Below are 22,670 nucleotides of genomic sequence, written 5' to 3' on the forward strand. Positions count from 1 at the left end.
CCATCCCCCCAGTCTGGACTCTCACTGAGGCTTGGTGAGAGGCTCTTTCGGTGAAGGGCACCTTGTGAAGAACAATTTCCCGTACGGTTTACTTCAATACTCTTCGTTTAGTGCAGGTAGGGTTGTTCTAGATCATCTATCAACACTACTATATTATTTTAAAAGAGAGAGACAAAAAAGTCATTACCAGCAAGTCTTACCTAACAGGGGTGTAAGAGACCAGCATGAAATATCCAAAGGCAGCGTTCCGAAATGCTCAGTGCACAAGCTGAGTCCCTCAATCCACTGTTTTTCAGAGTGGTAGAGCTGCTAAAAAGAAGCAGAGAGCAATAATATTTTTCTGTCATTTTTAATACATTAATACACAGAAACCAATAAAATTGCACCCCCAGCAGTTACATCTGCATAACATAATATTGACAGTTACACAAACAGATCATCTGCTGTATTTTGCCTAGAAAAGCTCAGATCCATAATGGACGGAAAAGATACAGGAAGAGGTAGAATAATCCAAATTTCAACATGACATGCTGGTTCCAGATAGATAAGAAAGGGGGAAATAGGTTGGACAGGCAGAGCAGGGATGTATCTTCTCTCCTGCTTGCAGGAAGGCCAAACCAGCAGTGGGGCAGGGATGGAGAACACTTGCTCAGTGACTGACACATGCCTAGACACTTTTTGGGATGGCTTTTCCCATCCCAAAAGGCACATAAGTTATTTGCTGTTTAGCAGTGAAGAGTTTCATCTGACTGTGGCTGAGAGGAGCTCCTGAGGCAACACCTACTCAGCTGCATTTGACCATATGCAGTGTGAATGATGAAAAATGGAAGAGATGGGGGAACATGGAGCTCTATCTTCTGCCTCTGATCCCTCCCAAAAGGGGATTTCTAGAGCTGCTCCTGCATTTTGTCACAGTGACTGTTCAGAAGCAGTAAGAAACTAAAGCTTTGAATATACCTCTGTGTACATCTCAGTGCAGACATCTCAGATTTGTTGGGTGTTTAGCTTGGCAGAATTTCTGGCAAAGAAAGTCATTTATTTACTTCAGGTCATGACCCTGACACCCTCCTCTGCTCCCTAACAAGCATAAACAAGAATGCCCCATTTCAGCAGATTCAGCAGTGGGCAGAGCAAACCCCCACTTACCTTCCCTTTTGCAGGCTCAGTTGATGTGGGCAGCAGGCTATAATCAGGTTCTTCATCTACAGTGCTCTGTTACAATAGAGAAACAGGTTAAGGAAGGCAGTCATAAATGAAAAAAGCCAAAAAAGAAAGAAAAAAGAAAAAAGAGCATTGTACTACTGATTATGTACGAAGTAGAATTTTATCTTTCCAAGCTACCAAGAGAATTGTGCCAGTTGTTTCCCTCGGCTAATTTTAGCCCTTAGCTCTGCAGACCTTCCTGCAAAAGTACAAGTTTTAATCACATGAATCTGATGCACAGTTTTGATTCAGCTCCTCTGATGCCCTGTAGCAATGTAGGATACAACGTAGGATCTTGTATTTGGATTTAATTACCTTGCTATTCTGTTAAATCCAGACCGTTCAGTTTCTGAGCTAGTAGTATTCCTTACTAGAGATGGCAGAGACTAAAAAGGGTTCTTCCCACAATATCTTCCCCCTCCCCTTTTCCCCAAAAGGGAAAGGTTTTTTTTTTTTTTTTTTGATTATTGAAAGCAAAATCTTTGGGGTTTATAGTTTTCAAACTATCTCCACAGAGGAGTACAAAGGTAAGTATAGTAATGTATTTGTGACATTGAGGCATTGGAATAGGCAGTAAAACAAAGCGTTGCACTGATTTTCAAGACCCTGCAGAAGTGAAGGCTGCCCATAGGAGACGAGTCAAACCAATGCATCAGAGAAAGCTTCCCCATCTCCCAGTTAAGCTCCAGTTCATTTCTTTTTTCCCCCCAGAAGAGGGAGAACAGTTATGTATCTGTCATAGAATAGTTTGTTTGGCCTCCAGTTACGCGCTAGAAAAGGAACCAAGTGCTCCCGAACTGCTTGCAGCTCGGCCCCGCGACACGTGTCCTTCCCCCAGAGCCCTCCTGTGCACGGCTGCTCTTCCCCCACCAGACAAGCCTCATACCTGGCAGTGCAATCCAGAGAGTCGCCCTTTAAGCACTTCCCTCCTCAGCTCATTAAGAGTCACTATGAAGAGACACGCACAAATCTCAACGGGCTCCTTAAAACTTGGCAACAAGCACATAGGCACAACAGCATCTTTAAGCCTTACTACTGCCTACCACAGACCAATCGCACTCTGCATTGGGCTAGTTACCTACAGGAGTTTTTACAAGAAATGGAAAAGTGCATTTCATTTAGCAAGTTGCACCATTTAGGAAACACCGATTACTTTTCCCTCTGTGTGGTTATGTTCCTCTTATTTTGCTATAATGGAGAGGATGTTTCCCTATATCAGGGCTATATCAAGGTGCAACAGTTCCTTATGGAAATGGAGGATTCCATTACAGTTTTCTGGTGGAGAAAAGTATTTTTCCTCTCCAACTTCACATCCTCTTAGGAAGATTTAAGATAAGTGGCTTTTACTTTATGCTTAAAACCTAGAAGCATCCTCTGTTAAAGTTGGGTAGCACGAGGGCCTGCCTGCTGAGGCTTCTAGCTTGATACAAGTCTTACTGCAGCATTTACTCCCTAACTCTTCACACACTCCCGAAAAAGAGCTGTGAAGAGAAGATTAACACTATCATTTCAGTGCAAAACCCAACTCCCAAGGGCTTATTCAGCTTTCAGTGGATGAAGATTGCAGCACTTGGCAGCAAGTCAGGATGAGACATCCGAGATGTAGAAGCAGCCGTGCCAGGCTGCCTTTGGTTGGGCAGCACCTTCCTTGGCCAACAGGTTCCCTAATTTCTCAGTTTTTAAAGATTAATGATGAAGGGGAGAAAGGTCCTCCATGCTACTCTCATCCTTGTATCTCAAAATTATCTCCACAGCTCTACAGGTTTCTTGCTATCTCAATATAGAAAGAGAACCCTGCAAAACCTCTAAACTCATTTAAAACCAGAATCTCACTCAGGATTTGGGAGAGGGTTTGTGTTGCTTAAAGCCACTACAGCATCTTTCTCCCTTCTGCTTTGAGGTAACTTGCTTTGCAGAAAAAGCTGTGTTTTCAGAGCTGGAGGGAGACCTGCTGCTGGCCAACAAACTCGGAGTTTGGAGGAAGCAGGAAACAGGAGAGCACCATGAGCAGGCGCATTAAGTGCCAGACGCTTCCCGACTTTGGAGAGAAAAAGCCACCTGTGCTGGAACCAGACAGGTACTTTCTTACTTGTCCGAGCTTTTGAGACATCGATGTTAAGGAATGGACAAGTAGTACGAAGTTTCAGTGCAAAAATTGTGCAAATTTTGCACATGCACGGAGTACAGTGACACAAATGGCATCTACTGGGGAGAACAGCCTGATACACCACAGTTATTTGGGAATACGTGGCAAACCTGAACAGCGAGCAGAAGGCAGGAAGCCTAAGGAAGAGGGGAAACAGGCAGCAGCAAGGTGGGATATTCAGGTGTGGGAACAGCATCTCCAGGGAGGAAGTGCCACCTAGAGTCATTCCTTCTCCTCTTGCTATTGGGGATGGTGTTAGGAGGCTCTGCAGGTCTGGTGCAGCCCAACACCCACTCAGCAGGATCCCTCTGACTCAGAGTCCAGATGCCTCCTCTTAATGGGAAGAGAGCTTCCCATGGAGCATTTTACCACAGGAAGCCCTAAGGGTCAGTCCTGTCCCCCCCCTTCCATGGTTAAGCCACAAAAAAATCTGCCCATTCCAAAGTAAAAAATGTGCTGGCATGTGCCAGCAGTTACTCACTTTTCTGCTCTTCCATCTTCTCCTGAAGCAAGTGGCAAGTGCTCCTTAAAGCTGCATTCATATTCTGGAGTTTTTGCTGCTCAGAAATGGCTTCCTTTAACCTGAATTTCAGGGAGGCAGCTTCTTCGCAAGCAGAACGTAATGCCTCAACTTGCTCCTTTGCCTAAGCACAAAACAATATTTAAGAACCAAGAAAGAAAAGAAAGAGCTAGCAGCCTGGCTAGCACAAGAAGCCTCTATAGTTCTTGCAAGTGAAACCAAAGTGCATCTGTTCTCTCTTAGGAAGTGATAAAGCTCCTTCTGAACTTCTGCATTTTCACAGTGGGGTGGACTGTATGGAAGCTATTTTTGGCTTTTTTTTTTTTCTTTTTCTTTTTTTTTTTCTTTTTTTTTTAAAGCCACCACAAATATGCAATGCTGCCTCTTTCATCAGCAAACTGTTGTCACCACCCCCTCAAATTTTACTTCCTCTGCTGGTTCCACTTTTGCAACGAGGCGCTCCATACTGAACATGCGATTTCCTTTCCTAAGAGCAGCAATGCATTGCATGTAGCTTTTTGCATCTGCTGCTCCCCCTGCCTTTCCCCTCCCACACACTTTTCTTTTGCAGAAAAAGAGCTGGACGGTCCCTTACCTCTCTGTTGGCATCCTCAAGCTGCCTTGTAGCTTTTTCTAGATCTAAACCCAAGGCTTCTGCCTGGCCAGCAGCTTCTTCCTGCAACTGTTTGACAGCTTCTACCTCACGCTGCCTGCGGGGTGTGAGAGCACAAACCACAACCGTTACTGACGCCCCAAGGCGGCCGAGCCGAGGAGAAGGCGCACGGAGCGCCGTGTCCGAGGAGAAGGCGCACGGAGCGCCGTGTCCGAGGAGAAGGCGCACGGAGCGCCGTGTCCCGCCGCCACGCAGCGCCCCAGGACCCAGCGCCAGGCGCCCTTTTCTTGCTAAGCCTAGTTCAGCCCAGCAGGCAGGGAAAGCTCTTCGAGGAGGAAGGGGATGGATGTTTCCCTTGGCTTCTCCCTGGTTAAGCAGGGCAAGGGCTGTGCTGGGTACCATAGTGGGAGCTCAGGGATTAGCCAGAGGGCGAGAGCTTCGTGCACCAAACCTCAGCATCCACTCCCAGGGATGCCAAACCCTGGGAAGCTGCTCATGTTGCCACCCCAGGTAAAAGGCATACGTGCAGGTATTCATATTTGGCTAAGGATGGTAGAAGAATGACTGAATAAGCTTGGCTTGACAGCAAATTAAGATTAATTGTTCTGGCAGAAACAGTTTGCCTGGCTCCTTTCCTGAGCATCTGAGGATATAGGGAAGGGAGACAAAGGACTGAAGATTATGGCACCAAAACCAAGCAGACACATTATTAACGTCAAAAATGCAGAACAGGAACCACATAGTAATAAATTGAAGTTTAACACTGTATTTTCATATTTAATGACAGGTTGAGGTCACACCACTAAAATTAAGACAGCATACTGACTTGAGCTAGCAAATGTCACCAAAAACAAGGATCTTTGCAAGTCTGTTTTACAAATCTCTAGGCTCATATGCAACCAGCAATTTAAAGAGTTGCACCTGTTTAAAAAAAAAAAAAAAAAAAACACACCTGCTCAGTCTGTGGTCTCCCTGGTGTTTTTAAGAGACATCTCCAAGATCAACATTACTCCGTACACCAACCTTAACTCCCACATAATGCAAAGTGACACTAAAAGGAGACCCGGGCCCCAGGACAGCAGATAGTTCTCCCTTGTGAAACAAACCCTTCAGAAGTCAGTGATCTTTGTTCCTCAGGTCATTAAAAAGCAAAGAGCTTTGAAGAGGTACCTGGCAGAGAGCTCTTTCCTTAGGTGAAGTTGCTCTGTCTTGCTTCGCCTCAGGTTGCCTGCCATTCTAATAAAATCGTTATCTACGGATTCCTTGTATTTTTCTAAGAGATGAAGTTTCTGGACCCAAAGCTCTCTCTTTTCTTTTAGCTCTTGCTTGAGAATCTGTGAGGGTTGGAAATTGAATTGCAACATAGTTAGAGGAAGAGTAGAGCCACAGGGCAGGCCAGCACCAGTCACACGAAGAGAACTTCCTAGCACCACCATCCACAGCACAGCCACCCCTATCCAACACTGCCCACAGCGCGACACTGCACCGAAGGTGGGGGGCTCAAAGGATTTCATAACTACATTTATGCTGCCTTTGGCTGGGGGAAGGGCCGGAAAAATAGCAGGGAGATAAGGAAGCTGCTTGATCAGAGAGATCTTACAAAGGAGAAGTTGGGTTTTGAATCATTTGGAGTAGCGTTTGGTTCAGGCTACAGGTTAATGAAACAACCTGAAAACTTGTTACCCTTCTGACTCCTTGCCCCAACTGGATGCAGGAGGAGACAGGTTAGGCTCCCGCCAAGCACTGGACTTTAAAGTTCAATGGAGCAATACTCAACAGTTTCCACACTCAAAACTTAAACCCATTTATGCTACTCCCATTTGACACTTTTTTGAAAAAGTCATTTCCGAGTTAGAGGACACTCCTAGTCTTTCTTTCCAGGAAAAGCTAGGGAACACAGTCATCTTTCCTGTTTGTCCCTTGTGAAGCATATATACAGTTAAATAACATTTTGGCAAATATGCACTAACAGACAGGTAAAGACACGACACATGAGATTCTTTACAGTCTGCCCTGGAAAGCCTCCATTACCAGTTGCCCAGACATAACAAAAATACATATTTCATAAGGTGAAAGTTCTAACAATGCCCAACTTTCATGAAGCCCCAAAATGGTCACTTTAAACTACCATGATCCTTTTCCTCAAAGCACTCCTGCAAGCCCATTGGTGCCAAATTAAGTATGGAATGACTGAGGAGGTGGTAGGAAGATGAGAAACCCAAGCTTCAGCCATTCTCCTGCACATCTAGCAGATGAAATGCACCCAAGGGTGATCCCAGGGCCACAGACTTTCAGTTTTACCCCTGTTTTTGCAGGGAGAGAGTAGCAAAAAGGAGTAGATAAAAATGAAGTCTTTAGAAACAGAGGATGCAGTGTTACTTTGTGTTACTTAACAGTGACTTGCAGTATGCAGTACTGAGAAAGAGGCGCCTTGTTCACATGGGCACACAGTTTGTAGAGCTCAACTTTTAATAATCACTTAGCAAGAGTGAAACAAAGGTCAGTGAGGGAAAAGGTTCAAATTTCCAGAATGTTTCACTAGTTCAAAGGGGAAAGCCTCTTTCCAGCAAATACAGATTTCCTTACCTGTTTTCAGGTTCCATCCTGATGCTGTTTTATATCCATATGCCACAGAGAAGGGTGGCACATTAAGGAATACATTACAAAAGGAGGCTGAACCATCTCTTTTGATCCATTTACTGCAATGTCATGCAGCGTGAGCATGTGCAAATACCCACATCCTAAAGATCCCTTTCTCCGTTAGGACAGGCGACCCTTGCCATTAGAAATGGCATGGTTTTTAAATAAAAGTGTCACAGGCTTAGGGCCCATGTGTGTTGTGGCAAACTCAAGTCTTCCAGCAGGAAAAAAGGCAAGCAAGTCATTACCCTCACTACTATATATATATGTTTTTAAAAGCTACTGCTGCTCATCAATACACACAGTATTTTGCACATACATATCTTGTTCTAGCTAGGTGAAGACAGTACTTTAAAATCACATCCCACTCTGAAGGGTTACAGTAGCAAGTGACCTTCTATTTTTAAATTATCTTGATCATCCTTATTATCCTTGATTAGCTCAGTTTATTGCATTACTGTCTGTGGGTCAGAACAGGATTTAATTGCCATTATGAACTCTAACACCCATACCAAAAGTTGAACACTGTGCTTAAAAGCAGACATCTTACAGCAGTGTGTTCACTATGGTGTCTTTTGCTGTTACTTAAATAGGATGAATTTGGGTCTGAGTCTAGTAAGGCATCCAAAGACGGTGTTAACTTACAGTGTAATGTTTTCCATAGATTAGTAGGAAGGAACAAGTTAGAGAGAAATTATAAACAGTAAGAAAAACATTTGAGAAAGTGCTGCTACGTGGGAGGGGAGGGACAAGAGCAAGAGAGTAGAGTCCTGTCCACAGGCTGCTGTGGCTCCCACATGCAGAAGTTATTCTCACCACACAGTTGCTTTGACCACAAGTCTTAATTCTCAAGCCCCACAAGAAGTATGAGGAACATTAAAAGCACTATGCAAGATTAAAGTTGTAAAATATGTATTTGTAGAAGCTTTTTATGAGGATTGGCCAACAGAAGGAGAAGAAACCAAACTCTGATGGCTTTAATTTGGAAATTCAGTTACAAAGTAGCCTTCCCCTTCTTGGTGGTGAAAATATCTACTACTTAGTCATGAATTCAAGTACATCACAAGGGAAAACATGAAAAAGGGAAACCTGGACTATAGTTTTGATGAAGCTACATAATAGCACTGTACATTGGCACCTAACTGCACAGCTTTTATTCCAATGCAGACAGTGGATAAAAAAAAAAAAAAAAAAAAAAAAGCTTTGTAACTCCCAAAATATGTAGTGCTGCTGTCTACCACTTGCTTCAGTTACCCTTTCCTTGGGGCATAATTTGAAGCAAAGTGAAATTTTGCACAGATTAGTCAGGAAAAAACACAGCATTTGAGTTCAAAGCTATCATTTCTCCTCTTCCCCAGCAAGAATTTACACTAGAAGACACTTATTCTCTCCTTATAGTCTTACTTGACCCTGACAAGATCGCTAGGACCTCAAGTAGTGTAAGTAGCACACAACAGTAAGGCACCCGTCTAAAATTTTTGCACAGGCCCACTATTCAAGATGGTGGTGTCAGAATTAGAATTACTTACTACAAGCTTTCTCTCCCAAACCTGCTTGATGGGAACATCAAGATCTTCCACCCATTGTAAAGTAGTCATGACAAGGTTCTCTGGCTCTTCAGCAAGAAGAAGCTTAAAAAAAAAAAGTTAAAGAAATAACAGCATTTCAAGTACTAATCTGATGTAAAGTTGTCCAAAGTTTTACAAGCTTTAATTGTTACCACTAAGTAGGTGCCAAGTGACTTTGGTAGAGCATGCACATCCCTTCAAAGAAATAAGCTATTCAATGTTTCGAAAGAAAGGCTGATCTTTTTAGACTTCTTGGAGAAGACCTAATTAAAAGCCTGATAAAAAAGAACATAATATGCTATGCCACTGACCAGTTCTTGCATAATAGTCTTAAATTTTTCCCCAGCATATTCGGGTCCTTGAAGCAAGAACAACACTTCACGGTCCAGTGTTTCATCCAGAGATGACCATTCAGTCTTGGTAAGCTTTGAAGAGAGAAGAGAGTCAGCTAGCTTATTTTGACATCTCTTTACTACAAAGAAGCATCAGTGACATTTAGACTTTTTTGAAGTATCTCTGCATTGTATTTACCAGAAGGTCAGAGCTACTGCAAACTTGAAGCTTGCAAAGGCTTCTCAAAAGCATCATGTCATGAGGATTTAAAAGAAACTGCTGAATGACCTGACACATGTTTTCATGCCCAAAATAAGCAAGTGGTAGTCTATCATCAGTTAAGTGGTATTTACCAAGTGAGAAATAAGTAGAGATCATATAACAGGCTGCTGTGCAAATTGCAGTAAAATAATACATATTGCTTCTGAAGCAGAGCTACCTGACCAGTCAATTCTTATTTCTGGGCCTGTATTTTTAGTCCTTTGGTAGATTTTTCACCTCCCCCAAGTGCTACATCTTCTTTGCAAATACAGTGTAAGCACAGCAAATGCTAAAGCAAGTAGCAGCATGCCAGCTTGGATCTTACAAGAAAAGACACTGCAATTGGTTTCCTTTGTCACCAGCTCTGCTGAACAATTTTTATCTCAAGACAATACTATTAAGAAGAACAGGACCTGAGGGAGTGTCTTTATGGAAGCAGCCTTGAAAGAGTAAGCCATTAAAAAAAAAAAAAAAAAAAGCAGCCCTACACAAAACAAACAAACAGCCAACCTACAAAAATAAGTAGCTTATGAATAGCTCCCTATCCAAATATCCTGGAAAGTTGGGAGAACGGTAAACCAGCCCTCCAAAAGCATAGGCCCCAAGAGTAGCCAACCCCCCTGGCAGGTGTCCCCTGTAAGGGACTACAGCATCAAAACAAACAGGCTCAGTGCAGCCCTAGGATTTTGGCAGCCTGTGCTCAGAGGAATGCTTCTCATGCCTCTTTCAAGCAACTACCTGGAGCCAAAAGGAAAATATAAATCAATTAAAAAACAAAAACAAACCACACAGGACATGACTTGGAGATCAGTCTCTACTACTCATGCTGAGGAAATGTTGCCTATAGAGACACCTGTGAGTTAAAGCAGCAATTAGATGAGAACACCTTCTTCAGAAGGCTGCAGAGCATTTCAGTGCTTAATTGTCCTTTTCACTAGATTAGGCTTCAGGGAAAAAGCAACTTCCCCTCCTGCAATTCATAATCATTGAGTGTGTCCACTGCAAGGAGCACAAGGAAAAGCAGACCACTACTTTCTTCAGTAATGGCCTTCTGTGTACTTGAAGATTCTTATCTCCCCCGTCACTCTGTTCTTCTGCCAGCTAAATGATCCCAGATCTCAGTTATATTTTGTAGGTCATATAGTCCAATGAAAAGCCCATAAACTATCTTAAAGTATCTGACATGCACAACATAGTATCTTCACATTTTAACAATCCTAGTTCCTAGAGTCAACCCAACAATCTTCAGAGAAGGAGCTTTGTTCCTCATTTACTGTTGCAAGATAAGCCAGATAAGAATCTTTAAGATTTGCTTCATACCTCAGAAGCCTGTGCAAGTTCCAGCTCACAGTGCAGTGAGTTTGTTCCTTCAACTATATTGCTGTTAAGCTTGTACATCAATGGGAAGCTCAGACCATTTCTGAAACAAACAGAAGAAAAACATATAAAGAAAAATACACCAGTTCTTTTTGTTGTCCAGTGAGCTATATCTTCTGGGACTTGCTCACAATACTCACGAGATCAGTTCCTGCTGCATGTGTTGCAGATTCTCTAGTAGTTTATTTTTTTCAGCTCGCAAAGTCTAGAACACACATCAAGTCAGAAAATCATTTTGTCATACAGAATAAGTAGAAGATGCACACTCTTCTTTCCCATAGAGAGAGAAGCCAAATTCAGTCCCATACCTCTATTATTGAGGAACATTCCACAATTGTTGACTTCAGTTCTTTGATGTTCTGCTCCTTCTGCAAAAATTGCAGAAGAGGAAAAACCTTAATGCACAAATAACTTAGTGACTTGAATGAGCTAGTATGTGACTAAGATTCTCTGTTACTATAGTCAATCCTACACCACAACATTAACTTATACATTTGAGATTTGAGCAATCCATTTTCTGGTGCTTTGGCAGCTTTGTTTTGGGAAGGAGAAAAGGATGCAGAAATGAGAGGGAAAAAACAATCTGATTGCATAAGATAAAAATAGTTACAAATTTAAAGCAATATAGAGTCAATTGTCTCACTATTAGCTAAAAGAAAACACTCAGACTTTCTTATGCAGCACCAGGAACTAAGGAAAAAGACAGCTTCTTTGTAGGTGTCAAGACATATCTTTTACTCTCCTAATTTCTGTACCAGCAGTTGCAGATTAAACTACAGAAGCACTTGAGTTTTGGTGGAAAGCCTGGACTATAGGTTGCCTGGCATGAGCTAGAATCCTAAATGACCCCCTAAACAATTTGCACTGTGTTCCTGAGCAGGTTTGCTTTCATAAGGTTTCCTGACCAAAGGTGCAGAAGGTAGTACTCCACAGATGAAGCATCATCTAATGGAAAGACTGACAGAGCAATTTCACACCTCACAGTAAGACTGAGGAACTTGAAATAGTAGCAAAGGAGCAGTCATGTTAAGCCATTATGGTAGAAAACACTGCACAAACCATCAGAGCATTCCTTAAATGAAATATGAGACTGCAGTAGGAGCTCTTACTCTACTTCCTTTTACAGCTTCTTCCTCTTTAAAGATTCTTAAAGTTTTTCCAAAAAGGTGAAGTAAACATGAGAAATTAGGCAAACATACAAGGAGGAAGCAAAGTTATAAAGCAACTTTCCAAGGTTTTTCTTGGTGGAGACAACCTGTGTTGCTGAACATTAGCAAAACAAAAATGAGGGGAAATAAAAATTAAAAAATGGTTTTTCATCTTCTGTAGTTTGGGGCTGAGAACATGGCAATCCTTTTCCCTGGACCTTTGGTCTTATCCAAGTTGTCTTCGACTCAAGATCTATGGAAGTTGTTAAACTCTTGTTCCTAATGCCAACAAGCAAAAAAAATCAGTTTTCCATACCACTTCAAAATTATGCAGACAAGTTGCCTTTATCTATAAGTGCATGCAGTCTCAGACTGCACTCAAACCTCCCACCTAGTCAATAGGTTTGATGAGCCTCTCTTAAAGGGGAAACATACTACATGGGCCACAGAAATCTTTAAACATTCAAGGATGAGAAATTGCAAGTTACTCTAAAGTGTCAATTTCCTTTGTATCCTGAAGTTGCTTCTATCAAAACCTAAAAATTGTCAGGTACCATATTTACATCAGTTGGATTACACTGAAGTTTGGTTCTCTTATCACTATCAAACCCAAATTGCAAACATTTTTGTAGAGATATTAGCAGTCAAATACTTTACCAGCTGAGTTTAGCATATTCTGCTAAACAGAAATTTAATTAGCAAAGAAGGCTCTTGCATGCATATACTATAGTATATAACTCTCTACTGGAGTTACACGCTAGAGAACGCCAAAGTCCCTACAGGATCTTATGTCTTCTTGTTTTCAAGGCCTACAATTGAAAAACAACATCAGAAACTTACCTAAGCAAAGCCTAGGGAATTACACCTCAGTATTGAAAAAGCTTAGACTTGTGTTTCTGTGGGATTCTGGATCACCACATCTAGTCAAACAAGTAAGCAACAGAACTAAAGGACACAAGGGGAAAGGTCTTCTGCAAGAACATTCTTCTACCCACCCATTTATGGAAGTTTCTGTGCATTTTCCTGAGTTTTGCAGGTTTGCTTTGTTTAAATACATCTTATTTTTTAAAGCCAAATCCTGAAGCTCTTTATTACGCTGACTCATACCCAGCTCTTAAAGTAGATCTCGCCTACTTTGAAGCCATTTATAGGATCAGGTTCTGTCGTGTAAGAACATCAGAAAGAACAGTACCACAGGAGAGCTGTACTGGATTTTTAGCAGTGTCTTGTATTCAGGAGTTTCAAGCAAGACAAAAAATAAAAACAACTAACCTGGATCAGGCTTGCCTCTTTATTCACCACAATAGTCTCATAGTCATGTGCTTGGATCTGAAGTATGAAGAGATTAAAAAGTTTTCTGGTTATCTGCATGTACTATGAGAGAAGTCTATTCCTCTCATATTGGAAGGAAAAAAGGGCATCGTGATCCCTATTTTACAAGGTCAACTTTTCTAGATATGTTACATACATGTTTTAAAGAAAAAAATCTTGCACCCAGATAAACAAAAATGTTTCAGTTCTCCCAGTGATATCTGTCTCTTCTAGTCAGGCTAACAGTTTCAGCAACAGCAGCCAATACATTATTTTACTAATATTTCTTCAAGTTATAGGGAAAAGGTTTCCTAAAGATTTAGGAGGAAGAATGGAACCGTGACCTGTCTAAATGAGTTTAGTTTCTAGGCTCCAAAGAGCAACTTTTCTAGTCAAAGCTATCATGATGGCTAAGGTACAGCGCACTCTTGCTCTCTGCTAGTTTAGTGTTATCTACCACCTTACAGAGGGGTGATTTCTCCTCTGGTAGATTATAGGCAGGCTTTTGTACCTCCTAAAGTTAAAACACTTACTTGAAGCTCTGCTGCAGTTTTAGACAACTCTAAAATCTTCTTCTGAAGTCCATCAGTGTCCAGGCTATTCCTAATATTCTGAAAAGATGCAGAGTGTTTAGGCACAATAAAATGTATCAACAATTTCGCTTCCAAGCATCTAGGCATAATGACAACTTCACCCCCAAACTACTGCCTACTCTAAGGCAGTGCCAACACTTAGGCGTATACAAAGCTTTCTTGTACTTCTTCCTCTGATGTTTTTATACTTTTCAAAGTTAAGGTCTGATGCTGCAAAGGTCAGGACTACCACAGCCCCAGGGCTGTCCCACAAACACTTGGGGCAAGAACTGCATTGCACTTTAAATTCATCTATAATTTGCATTTTTCATATCAAAGCAACATCTTGAAATTAGCATCAAAAAAGAAACTTGTAGGATGACACAAGCAAAATTCAGGCTTGTCTCCATTGGAAGCAAGCTTTTGGTTGAAAGATAGAAATTTAAGAGTGGGATTAAACTCAGTAACACCAGCACCTCCAATAGATTTCTGAGAAATTTGTTTTCCATGCAGGTGAACAGAACTTTTCCCATTTAAATAGCTTCTCCCTCAGTTTTCATTTCTTCAGTTCCCTGATCAAATTAAAAGAAAAATCCCCCTCAAAAACCCATAGTTTCAAAAATTACCAGACCTGGAAAACTAAATAAGAGCTTTTAGACCTGCAGCAGCAGAACTGTTTTTAGAACCTTGAATATGGTAAACATGCAATACACAGGGACTACTTTGCTATCCAATAACAAATTCTTGGAATCAATATACACTACATCTATGAGCAGTATTTCCTCCATTCAGGTTGATCCTTTAACACTGGGCAAGGATCTACAGGAGGCTTGGAGAAGTCCCCAGCTACTGCATTTTGTTGAAGCTACAGTTTCATACAGAACTCCTCATTTGGATCTTAGAGAAGGGCAATGGAAATGAGCCTCAACTGAAAAGAAAAAAGTGTTAGATGAAGATTATACTCTGTACAGAAGCAGAGTTAGAGCTGTGTTAACTAGAAATACTTAGAGTTTGTCTATCAAGATTTGAAAGTGGTGCAAGGGAAAGCTGTTTTATTTCTGTCCCTCTCATTCCTCAGTCCTTGCCCACCAAATGGAAAGTCTGAAGCACAGTGCAATGTCAAAATATAGAGTCTTAAGACAAATCATTCTCATGAAACAAAAAATATTTTGTTAATTTGGCACCTCAGGCTTCAATGTTGAACAAACATTTTGTTTCTTAATCGTGCGCTTTTAGCTAGACAAGGCCATGCATTTGTAAAGCTGTGCTTTATTTTACCTCTTCTTGAAGAGAAGTCATTTTGATGATGAGAGACTGATTTTCTTTTTCCTTTTGATAAAGAAAAGTCATGTTTAAAAATAGCAATTCTTAAAACATCTGCACAAGTAACACTTTTAACATTTTCTTTTTAGCCTATTGAATTTAACATTCAAAGTCAGACTACTACTAAAAGCAATGGAGCACAAGCACATTCAGGCCCAGTGGAAAGCTGCAGAAAGGCATTTTTACACTGTCAGAGGGGACTGCAGAAAGAGGAGTGCTGCAGCTGTCACAGTTCATGGACCCGTAATGATATGGCCCTTGCTAAATTCAAGGTTTGGTCCCAACACTTCATATTTGAGTAAAATCCAGACCACTAGAGGATCAGGGGCTAGAATATACATGGCTAGTTACATTCATATCTGAGTCAAGGCAGATCTGGAAAGCCTATACACACTACGCTACTTGTATCAGACAGGAAAAAGGTACCAATAACCACCCCAGGCATCTAGGTGGCAATTCAGATACTTCCATGTAGGCAGCTTACACCCTCTCAGACACTCTAAAGCTGCCTGGCCTCCAGCTGTCAGGTCAGATGGACAGCTTTCCAGCAGGTTGCAAATTTCTTCAGTGGCCTAGGACATTTTGAAATAAATTCCTTTCTCTGAACTGAGCCTCCTGTCCTCTTTGCAAAAGCCATGTGCAGCACTCAAAATTCCTAGCAGGATATATCAACCTCCAAATTAGATGAGGCTTGATGTCAGCAGTGTGAAAACTGTTGTCTTTAGTGTAATTATATGCAAGATAATTAAAAGGACCAGTCCACTGAAAATTGTTTTCTATGCTGTAACTGATGGAAAAAAGTTGCATCACATTACACAATTATATTTTTGAACTAATTATAAACTCCCTCAGAAAGCCTCAGTTCTGCTGGGTACTGATGATTTTTATGGGCAGATTAGTCATACCATTGTTACAGCCAAGAAGTTGTACAACATACAATGAGAAGCAAGATCACCTACTAGTTGTTTATTCTGGCACAGAATCTGCTGCCTCTTCTCTTCTGAGAAGTTCAGGCTGTTTTTTGCTTCTTCTAATTCTTCCTCCAGCAATTTGGCTTTCATCACCGAGTGCTGGATACTGGGGGAAGGAAGGAAATCCAGGAAAAACTAAGCAAGTTGGTCATAGATCAGCTTGAAATACAAGAACAGAAGCCCCCAGGGACTCTTCTTTGGCACAGATACTTAACATAAGAGCAACAATCAAGTTTAAGCCCATCGCTTTAGATTGGAACAAAGGGCTTACGCACCTGCCATCTTCTTATTTTATCTTTGCTCAAGTTCCTTGTGTGAGGGAAGTGCCCTTCCACTCTCTAAATAAGGGATGAACAAAGATAGTACCTATCAAGCCTTTTCTTGTCTGTACCTACCCAACAAGCAAGCTTGTAACAGATAAATCTGCCTGTCTGGTTGCCCAAGCGTACAAACATATCTATTATATCTCATTGCTAATAGTTATGGAGAGTTCAGTTCTCAAACTCTGCATCATTTTATCACTACCCTTATCTGTTACATCAGCCTATGCATTTTTCAAAATGTGGGAAGTTTTTTTTTTTTTTTCCACCAATAGCTCTAGACAGTGGAGCAGCCCAGACCACAGGGTCTGTCACATACACACATATCCCACATTAGCCAAGCAGAAAGACTCCTGCCTTAATCTCCCCCAGGGAGACTAGGAATGGTTTGGCAGTTGACATAAATCCAATCATTTGGATAAGATCTAAGAACTCACTAAAAATAGTCACGTACTCATGACTTTAAAGGATGCCCAGGCCGCAGCCATACACTGAGACAACTCACCCCACTTCCTTAAGGGACTAGCTAAACAGCTCTTGTACACATATTTTCCCACTGCTTAGCAGCGAGCATTTGACCTAGGACTGGCCACAGGCCTAAGCCTTGCAGACACTGCAATAGCTCATGAAACTTGCTGCCGTGAAGCACTGGTGAGCCTAGAAACAAACAAGGCTAGCCTGCTTCATGAAAGACAAGCCTGGTCATAGCCTTACACAGACCTGGTGTGCTAAGGTCTCCCACCTTTTTATTTGTTGACGTAGATCCTCGTTATCTGCCACTAATTTATTGTTGGCCTCATCCACAGCTTCCAGTGTCAGCTTCAATTTGCTGTTCTCTTCCTGAAGCCTCCGGTTGTTGTACTGCAGGTCTGCGACGCAGGTTATCAAGTCAGAAGTCTCTCTGTTTCAGTCACAAAACCAGAAAAGATGAAGGTGACTGGTTCTATTTAGACTTTTGTGAAAGTCTTGGTGTCCTGCAACACTGACTAGAGTGGCAAGCAGATGTCCAGTGATATTACAAGCCATGTGTGAGCTAAGTGCCAAGGCTAGATGACAGGAAGACAATATCTTAAGCCTTTATTAATCTTCTCCTAGGCCAACATCAAGACAACAAATTACTCTAGAATTTATTAATCCTAATTAATAAAACCCAGAAGTCCTGCGTCCTTTCTCTTCCCTGGACCCCTTTCCACTCCCTACCTACACTTTCAAAAATGCAAATGTATAAAATGTGAACATTATCTTTGAAAATTCTGGTGTCTTTATTGAGGGCTTTGCTGTTACTGAATCCAAATCATAGTCATAATTGTAAAGAGAAATGCCCAAGCAAAATTAAGGACCAGAAATTCAGGAGGCAATGTTTTCCATGATCAGATACCCAAGAATCTAGTGTAATAGGGGCAAGAAGAATATTTAAAGAGGAATAGAAACCGACAGCAAAACTTTGACTACAGAGAATTAAGTAGGCCAATCAACATAGCTTATTGATATCTTGGTCATTCTAAGTTATTAACATGTTTTTACTGCTGAGCAGAAGCTGTGAGGAAGAACTTGATAGAATCAAGAGGTGGCACATTGAGGTCAGCATTAGAAACCCTGCCAAGAGTTTTCCAAAATAATGATTCTGGTAATTGCTCTTGAGTAATGAAAGCTGAAGTACTAACTTCTGCAAATGCATTACTTAAATGAACTTACAAGTCTCCTTTGGATGCATCACCCCCAAAGGCCTCTAAGCTGCCTGAAGTAACATTCAATCGAACAGACATCTTTTTTGCTGTAAGAGATATTTCTGGTTAAAGCTTAAGAAAGTGCAGATTTCCCCTCAATACATCCAAAACAAAGTGTTCTGCACCTTCAGAGATGCTTGTATGTACTTTAGATTCCAGATCATCTGTGTTTGCTGCTGGTTCCTCTGTGCAATCTTCTTCCCTAAGGCAAGAAAACATGAACTAGTCTGCTATTGGATTACATACTTATTATATTTAAGAATTTACAGTCAAGAAATACACTGTGATCAGAATGATTTGATGCCATCTTTGTTCTAAGACACTGAAAATAAGAGTCACAGGAATGGTTTCTACTCTCCTGCTTTGATAGAAGCTTTTATGAGGTAGATTGAGGAAAAAGCTGTTACCATTTTCTTTTACGGTCTTCAATCCACTCCTTCATGATAGCATGATATGTTTCTAGGTCCACAGAGACATCTCTTTGATCCGGGTCAAGCATGTTGCACAGCTCTTCAAGGCCACTGTCCTCTGATCCTCGACTAGTCGTATGTCTCAGAAGATCAACAAGCTTGGAAACAGCTACTTTTCCTAGGATAGACAGAGGTGTCCAAGCACCAGATTTTGAAGCCCAGCAGGACATCAAAGTGGGTGGGAAACTCTATGAAAAGGCATGCAACTGATCTATACTATGGCAAATGCATTGCCCAATAGACAAGAAAGTGATCACTGAAGTTCTTTTGTGATCTGGGGTAGTTAGGAGGTTTTTTTTTTTTTTTAAAAAAAAAAAAAAAAGAAGAAAGAAAACAAATGTGCTAGACTTTCATACTAACATCATTAAAAAAGCCTCCTTTGCTGTGCTACTACTTTCAGGCCTCTCATAACATGAGGGCAAACACTTTGACTGATAATTTCTATTTCATGCTGTTAGACACCCTCCCACCCCCAGAAGAAACCCAAACAATCAATAACATATGCATACAAAAAAGCCACCTGCAGATTTAGTCATATTAGATGGGGAACTCAGAGTAATCCCTTGTTCTGAAGTTTCCAAAAGTTCATTTTTCTAACTGGAAAATGCCTAAAAGAAATAATTTCTAACCAGGTGGATAGGAAGAAGCGTGATAATTCTGTAGAGTAGAGCAAAGGCCAGTTTGTGGGAGGGTTAGATGGGATATAGAAGAGAGGCAGTGTGCAGAAGAAGTACAGAGCTTTACCCAGTATCTGTCCCATATTTAATTGCCCGGCTAAGGTAGCTACTCAGTCTAAGGGTATCACAGGTTGTCACTTTACAAACCATAATGCAATCTGAGCCTTGAAAATGTACCAACAGGAAAGAGAACAACAAAAAGCCACCAGCAAACCTGTATGCTCTACATCACATGCACAGAAGGTAGTAGTCAGGAAGTCTTCTTCACAGATCATGCTTATATGATACATGTCATCAACTTTGGAGCCCACAGACCATTTCCATCCTACAAAGGATAAGTTTGTCTATTAATTCAGTGCAAGCTTCACATATCACTATCTCTAACTATGGCATTGTTTACCCATTAGCCCAGGTGAGCATGGTAAGCATGGGAGCATCACAGCTTGAATGATACACAGAAAATTAAGAATACAACAGATTTCTAATAAATATTGCCAGGATATTTGTCCATAGCTGGAGCCTCAGAATCTGGGAACTAGTTTATACATCTACTTCTATACATAGATGTATATTCTTCTGCATAAAGTAAACATATAAACAGAATTTTAGGAAGCCAGCTATCCCTTCCCCCCCAATATATGCTAGTAAAGAGTTATCAGATTTCTTAAAAAAAAAAAAAAAAAAAAGGAATCTAAAAATCAATCACTAAAATACCAGGAACAAGACAGAGAAACAAAACACCACTACCACACACACCTTCTACATTAAAGGTAAAAGCAAATTAATAAAACAAAGAAACAAAATAAACTCCCAATAAGGGAATTGGGAAATTTGAAAATGTTGACTTAAGCGTTTACTTCCTCACTTTTTGAAAAAGTTTCAGACCTAAATAACTTTCAGAGGAGATTATGGTTCTACACAGCTCTTTCTGTAGTCTCATTAGATTGGTGTGATTCCAAAAACTAATGCTCTTAAAGCAGTAAAGAAATTCTGCCATGTAGACTGGGTGTTCTGATGTCTAGTTTTACTTGACTTAGAATTTTTTATTTCCAAGATTTTACCTCTTTCAGTCAAAGATAGTCTCTTTGACACAGAAGATCGTACTACGGCACCTTCTGACTTTTGATCAGATGTCAAAAAATATATGTTTGGACTTGATGTAAGGTACTTCTGGTCATGAGGCACATCTTTAGATTCAGTGCTCGATAAAACACACAACTCATTCTGGGCATTAGCCTCTCTAGTTCTGAAGAAGGATGGAGTACTCTTCTCAGCATGGTATATTGGTGTCCATGGTTTACCAGTCTTCTCTCCACTACCAGTGAGTGAGTAGGTGGCATTAGCAGAAGAGCAGTCAGAGATATGCCTGAAACATGGCGACAGCTCCTGCAAGTCTGGCGAGAAGGTACTGTCACTACTGGCACTTCTGAGAAGCAGAGTAGTATTATTATGGCTTCTACATGTTCTTTTCTTCAGGATTTCTTCAAGATTTTTTTTGATATTATACTGTGGACTGTCAAAGTTTCGAGACTGAAATTTTGGTATCTGCAATGCAGGATTAGTGACCTGGTCCATCATTTGGATGGATTTGATCTTTCTGCAAATACTTTCCACTGGGTTATGATGCCGTTTACTAGCTCCGTGCTCTGAAGACATTATCAACTTCCTCCTCCTGCAAAGTGTCTGACAGGAAAAGAGACAAGACATAAGATTGAGAGAGACTAGCGTAAGTGTGTTCTTTACACCATTTGTCTGTTCAGTAGGCAATTTGGAACTCCAGTGTCAAGTTACTTGATAATCTTTGGTCCACATCCTGACCAACACAGAAAACCTTCACTTCTAGTTCTACAGAGAACTGGATATCAGACTGGTGTGGAAAAAGGAGGGGGGGGGGGGGGCGGGGGAAAAACCTCACAGGCTTTCCAAAATCCTGCCACTTTTCCCACACACACCTACATGTCTCTGTATTTAAAAATAAAAAGAATTAAGAACTGCATCAGCTGACCGTCTTAGATTAAGGGAAATGCTAAGCAGCATTACCCAGCTCATCTTACCTCATATTAGATTTTTATATATTTGAATGAGTTATTACTTTCAGTCACATTTATACCGTGTACTTCCTTACCTACTTCTATAACTTTATGTCCAATAACCACATTTGCCAAGATATTTACCCAAGCTACTTTCTATAGCACTAGACATTACTGATTTCCAAACTCATTCCATGGGCCATTTACACAAGTCAGTTTAAGAACCACTGCTTTCTTGATATCATCCTCTGATAGGCTTCAGAAGCTAAGGTTTAAATGCAGTTTGTTTTTAAAGAATACTGGGATGTCACTCTGGGCTGTTCTTTGTGGATACTGGGAGAGGAGCAGCCACAACAGGAGTTTCAGCATGGCAGTGAACCTACAAAAGCAGCTGTTTCTCCTTTTACTGATTAGCACAGCTGCAGCTGTCACTGCATACATTATCACATTTGGAGTTTCCCCAACAAATGCACCCTACAAGGTGCTTCAGTTCCTATTCTCAGGGTGAGGTTTAAAACAGATGTTTCAAATGTAGTGTGCACCTAAGTTACAGGAGATAGATTTTGCAAGGATAAAATTGCCCTCACACAGATACCCGTCATTAATCTGCATATTGCAACATTTTTCACCCTGAACTGAATAGTCATGCGCTTTCATCTCATGCTTTTCCACTGTGGACTTTGCTCACAGCACAGGTTTGAAGTCATATTTCAGGTTCAGTACCTACCTTTCACCAATGCATCGCTTTCAACTCATTGAAGTTTTACTAAGCTATGGAACAGGGAAACAGCCAGAAGCACAGTCTATATTAGCTGTCTATCCCACATTAGTGACAGTAACAGTCACCACTACCTTTAAGATAAGAATTACCTAAACACAGCATAACTATCAGAGCAGCGGTATCAAAGCCTAGCCTTCTGTTTGGAATAAAAAAAAGAGTGGGAAAAAGTAAATAACAGAGTTCACACAGTGGTGCTTGCAATAGGGGTAGTGACATGGTTGCCTTCAAGGGCAAAATACTGGCACCCACAACCCAGCCGGGATTCCCCCTGCACAGCACAAAGACCAGCGTGCTCCTAGAAGGATACAGGCTTCACTGAACTGTGTCTTCTTTAACCAAGACATTGCACATCAGGCAGCAAAGTGAACGAGCCTCCCCCACACTTAGAAGTTAACACCCTGTTTAGCCTTTAGATATATTTTTCTTTTTCTAAAAACAGCAATAATAGCAAGCTTTGGTAGCATTTATACACAAGTCACTTGCTTGCATAATCTTGTAACACAAAGAGGAAAACCACGCATAGGTATTTATGAAGCCAGATTGCCAGCAGATAAAAAATACTCAATGTTTTATACTTAAACTGGCCTCATAACAAGGTTTTTGCAGGCCAGAAGCTCAGAGGAGATATCTGTGGATTTTTATGTTTTATATCCAAACAGTCTTTATGCACTTTTCTTGC

At 41.0% G+C, this 22,670-nt stretch overlaps 1 protein-coding gene across 1 annotated transcript in view; it reads right to left on the bottom strand.

Moving 5' to 3' along the window:
* IRAG2 (inositol 1,4,5-triphosphate receptor associated 2) overlaps nt 1-20,867 on the bottom strand; it is a 35,272-nt gene extending 14,405 nt beyond the window's left edge. The window contains exons 1-21 of the mRNA XM_088528458.1: nt 20,242-20,867; nt 19,395-19,505; nt 18,441-18,621; nt 18,159-18,235; nt 18,002-18,080; nt 17,049-17,207; nt 15,975-16,092; nt 14,971-15,021; nt 13,654-13,731; nt 13,082-13,138; nt 10,970-11,029; nt 10,802-10,866; nt 10,605-10,704; nt 9,002-9,115; nt 8,652-8,753; nt 5,653-5,816; nt 4,465-4,579; nt 3,831-3,993; nt 2,090-2,151; nt 1,147-1,212; nt 201-306 (exon numbers count right to left, since the gene is read on the bottom strand). Coding sequence (XP_088384584.1) covers nt 201-306; nt 1,147-1,212; nt 2,090-2,151; nt 3,831-3,993; nt 4,465-4,579; nt 5,653-5,816; nt 8,652-8,753; nt 9,002-9,115; nt 10,605-10,704; nt 10,802-10,866; nt 10,970-11,029; nt 13,082-13,138; nt 13,654-13,731; nt 14,971-15,021; nt 15,975-16,092; nt 17,049-17,207; nt 18,002-18,080; nt 18,159-18,235; nt 18,441-18,621; nt 19,395-19,505; nt 20,242-20,836 — 2,623 coding nt within the window. The 5' untranslated portion in view covers nt 20,837-20,867. The remainder of the gene's footprint in view (nt 1-200; nt 307-1,146; nt 1,213-2,089; nt 2,152-3,830; nt 3,994-4,464; nt 4,580-5,652; nt 5,817-8,651; nt 8,754-9,001; nt 9,116-10,604; nt 10,705-10,801; nt 10,867-10,969; nt 11,030-13,081; nt 13,139-13,653; nt 13,732-14,970; nt 15,022-15,974; nt 16,093-17,048; nt 17,208-18,001; nt 18,081-18,158; nt 18,236-18,440; nt 18,622-19,394; nt 19,506-20,241) is intronic.
* Nucleotides 20,868-22,670: the final 1,803 nt, after the last annotated feature.

This window comes from Tinamus guttatus, unplaced genomic scaffold (genome assembly GCF_059628265.1).
Source record: "Tinamus guttatus ecotype Peru unplaced genomic scaffold, ASM5962826v1 Tinamus_guttatus_pri_ptg000308l, whole genome shotgun sequence".
NCBI lineage: Eukaryota > Metazoa > Chordata > Aves > Tinamiformes > Tinamidae > Tinamus > Tinamus guttatus.